Source organism: Eimeria acervulina, genomic scaffold, assembly GCF_000499425.1.
Source record: "Eimeria acervulina Houghton genomic scaffold, Eah_scaff1652, whole genome shotgun sequence".
Taxonomy (NCBI): domain Eukaryota; phylum Apicomplexa; class Conoidasida; order Eucoccidiorida; family Eimeriidae; genus Eimeria; species Eimeria acervulina.
In genome coordinates, this window is record NW_013550161.1 from 1 (window position 1) to 3,956 (window position 3,956).

The 3,956-nt window shown below is 55.9% G+C and overlaps 2 protein-coding genes across 2 annotated transcripts in view; both read left to right on the forward strand.

Annotated features, from left to right (window-relative positions):
- Positions 1-436: 436 nt before the first annotated feature.
- EAH_00061900 (ubiquitin fusion degradation domain-containing protein, putative) lies at positions 437-1,130 on the forward strand (the record flags this gene model as incomplete). The annotated part of the gene is made up of 3 exons (XM_013396951.1): positions 437-489; positions 607-783; positions 942-1,130. Coding segments are annotated over 3 exons (419 nt in total), but the record flags the coding sequence as incomplete, so codon positions are not given.
- Positions 1,131-2,154: 1,024 nt separating this feature from the next.
- Positions 2,155-3,956, forward strand: part of EAH_00061910 (hypothetical protein, conserved) — a gene marked incomplete at both ends in the record, with an annotated part of 2,526 nt that continues 724 nt past the window's right edge. Inside the window, 2 exons of the mRNA XM_013396952.1 lie at positions 2,155-2,357; positions 2,704-3,774. Coding sequence (XP_013252406.1) covers positions 2,155-2,357; positions 2,704-3,774 — 1,274 coding nt within the window. The remainder of the gene's footprint in view (positions 2,358-2,703; positions 3,775-3,956) is intronic.

Genomic DNA, 3,956 nt, shown 5'->3' on the forward strand with positions numbered 1-3,956 from the left:
CCCCTGACACACCCAAACCCTAAACCCTAAACCCTAAACCCTAATCGTGAGGGTTTGATGCGCACGCAGGACTTACGCCCTGCTCCCGCTGTCTCAATTGTAGAGACAGACATTGAAGTGGAGTTCAAAGCGCCAGAGGCCGAGCAAAACCCTAAACCCTCACAAGATACACCCGAAGGTAACCTAAACCCTAAACCCTAAACCCTCACAGGATACACCCGAAGGTAGCCTAAACCATAAACCCTAATCCCTAAACCCTAAACCCTCACAAGATACACCCGAAGGTGTCCTAAACCCTAAGTCATAAACTAAAGGAGGACGAGAAATCTGCAGCTACGGGCGCAACGGATGTTGCTGCTGCTGCTGCTGCTGCTGCTGCTGCTGCTGCTGCTGTACGCTCTGCTGCTGCTACTGTACGTGCTGCTGCTGCTTGCAGACGGGGGATACATCAGCAGCGACGAGGCATCCGAATCCAATGGGGAGGAGAGCGTGAGCTTAGGGTTGAGGGTTTAGGGTTTAGGGGTGTTAGCTTTAAAGTACTGTGTAGGGTCCAGCCGGGCGAGTTACGGGTTTAGGGTTTAGGGTTTAGGGTTTAGGCTTTCTGAGGTTTTGTTTTATCAGCGCTTCGTGGGGGAGGGACGCCGCCTAGATGGAAGACCGCTGCGCAGCAGCAGCAGCAGTAGCAGCAGCAGCAGCAGCAGCAGCAGCAGCAGCAAGGAGACGGAAGAGGCGAAGCTGCTGCGGCGTAAGCCGTGGTTGGGAAAGTTGCCTCACGGTGTCCGGGTAAACCCTAAACCCTAAACCCTAAACCCTAAACCCTAAGTTCTACGCCCTAGCCTATAGGTGGTTCGCAGCAGGGTTGAGGGGCAGGCGCAGCAGCAGCCGTAAACCCTAAACCCTAAACCCTAAACCCTCGGGGTTTGTGTGTTTTGCTGCTGCAGCGGGAATGTGCTGCTTATGAAGCCTTAGTTCGGTCGGGGCGGATCCCAGGGGTAGTAGGGAAGGTTTCTGCTGCTGCTGCTACTGCTGCTGCTGCTGCTGCAGCAGCAGCAGCAGCAGCAAAGCCGCCAGCTAACAGCGGGGATGGAGACTTTCAGCTTTTTGGAGGCACAGGAAATAGACTAGAGTAGAGCAGCAGCAGCAGCAGCTGTTGCTGCTGCTGCTGCTGCACGACCTGCAGAAGCAAGGGCCGCAATAGCAGCACCTGCAGCAGCAGCAACAGCAGCAACAGCAGCACTTGAAGCAACAACAGTAGCGCATGCAGCAGCAACAAAAACCCCAACAGCCGCAGCAGCAGCATCAGCTGCAGCAGCAGCCTCAGCAGCAGATGCAGCAGCAGCAGATGCAGCAGCATCAGCTGCAGCAGAAGCAACAGCACCGCAATTACGCGGAGAGATGTGTTTTTTCTTGTGCCTGCTGCTGCCTCACCAAACCCTAAACCCTCATCCACGTTTAAGCCTAATTGCTAGGGTTTAGGGTATAGGGTTTAGGGTTTAGGAATAGGGTTTAAACAACATTAACAGACTGCAAACCCCGAGCCTTTGGATCTCACAACCGCCTGCTTACTCCCTAGTGTTTAGTGTTTAGTGCTTAGGGTTTAGGGTTTACGGATTAGGGTTTAGGGCTTTCGGGTACCTCTAGGGCCCCCAGGGCCCCCAAGGGCCCCCAGCAAAGGGGCCCCCAGGGTACCTGAGGGGGGCCCCAAGGGTACTTCAGGGGGCCCCCAGGGTACTTCATGAGGCCCCCAGGGCACCCATAGGGGCCCCCAAGGTTAGGTATTGAGGGGGGCCCCTTGGGGCCCCCAAGACTGCTAAACCCGAACGACTGCGAGTCAAAGTAATACAAGTTGGGGCCCCCCATAGAGAACATCTTCTTACCTAAAGGGCCCCATGGGGGGCCCCAAAGGGGCCCCTAAAGAAGAAGCCCTCAGAATGGGGGCCCCTTGGGGGGCCCTTATTATGGGGGCCCCTATTATGGGGTGCTCTATTATGGGGGCCCCCATTATGGGGGCCCCCAATATGTGGGCCCCTATTAGCCGCTATTATGTGGACCCCTATTATGGGGGCCCCTTGGGGGGCCCCTATTATGAGGGCCCCTATTATGGGGCCCTTATTACTGGGGCCCCTACTATTGGGGCCCCAATAAGCTCCCGTTATGGGGGCCCCTATTATAGGGGGCCCTATTATGGGGGCCCCTTGGGGGGCCCCTATTATGGGGGCCCCTTGGGGGGCCTTTATTATGGGGGCCCCTTGGGGGACCCATATTATGGGGGCCCCTTGGGGGGTCCCCTTGGGGGCCCGCTTGGGGGGCCCCCCTGGGGGCCCCCATATCGATGCTGTTGCGGTGTTGATTTGGTTGTGGGTTCTTTTTTTTTAATTGTTTAAATTGTTTAATTTTTTGTTTTTGTTTTGTTTATTTGTTTTTCTTTTTGTTTTTTTGCTGCGGCTCTCTTCCCTCGCGCACTGCTGCTGCTGCTGCTGCAGAAGGCAGCTGCAGCAGCAGCAGCTACAGAAGGCAGCAGCAGCATCAGCAGCAACAGCAGCAGCAGCAGGAAGAGTAATACATATCTCTATGGACTAGCCCTCCCCCCCCAGGGTGAGAGTCAGGTGTTTAGGGTTTAGGGTTTAGGGTTTGCGGCTTAGGGTTTTCTAAAGCTGAGGGTTTAGGGATTAGGGTTTAGGGTTTAGGGTTTAGGGTTTAGAGGATGGAAGGGCTTCGCCTGCTTAAGGGGCACCGCGACTCTGTGTTATCGCTAGATGTATATTCTCCTTTTGCTGCTGCAGCAAGCTGCTGCTGCTGCTGCTGCTGCGGCTCCTACGTAGCCCCTCCTCACTCACAAGCAGCAGGTAGTCCCAGCAGCAGCAACAGCACCTCCAGCAACAGCAGTAGCAGCAGCAGCACCAGCACCAGCAACAGCAGTAGCTGCAGCAGCAGCAGCAGCAGCAGCAGCAGCAGCATTTTGCTGCTGAGCAGCAGCGAGGACAGGACTGTGCGTCTATGGGATATGCGGCTGCAGCAAGCAGCAGTTTGTCTAAATTTAGCAGCAGCAGGAGACGTTGGAGCAGCAAAGTTTATTAGGGGAGGTGGTGGGGTTGTTGTTGCTGCTGCATGCGGCAGCAGCCTCCTGACCTTCGATCTCAGACAAACCCAGCAACCCCTCTTGCTGCACCAGCAGCAACAACAGCAGCAGCAGCAGCAGCAGCAGCAGCAGCAGCTGGATATACACCCGACAGTAGTGGACCTCAAGGCTCTCCTCCAAGGAAGAGAAACAGGACCAGGAGCAGCAGCAGCAGCAGCAGCATCAGCTGCTGCTGCTGCTGCTGATGATGATTCAGACGAGGACGAGGAGTGGGCTATTAACGATTTTGATGTGTGGAGGCCTCCTGCTTCTCTGCTGCAGCAGCTGCTGCAGCGCAGCAACAGCAGCAGCAGCAACGGCAGCAGCAGAGGCAGCAGCAGAGGCAGCAGCAGCAAAAACTCAAACAGCAGCAAGAAACCAGCAGCAACATCAGCAGCAGCAGCAGCAGAAGGCTCTGCTGCTGACAGTACACTCATCGCCTTACCAACAGACAGTGGGGAGGTGCTGCTGCTGCTGCAGCAACAGCAGCAGCAACAGGACCAGCAGCAGCAGCAGCAACAGGAGGACCATCAGCAGCAGCAGCAGCAGCAGCAGCAGACGAAGCTTTTTTATCTACCTGGGGCCCCACAGCACCGCACAATATGCGGCATTGCGCGACTCAGAAAGCATAAAGCCCCTGACCTCCTCACTGGCGGGTATGCTGCTGCTGCTGCTGCTGCTGATACTGCTTTAGCTGCTGTTCCTGCTGCTGCTTTAGCTGGTGTAGTTGCTGCTGCTGCTGCTGCTTTAGTTGCTGCTGATGCGGCTGGTTCTGTCGTTGTTGCTGCTGGTTCTGTTGTTGCTGCTGCTGTGGAAGCAATGCAGGTGCTGCTGCTGC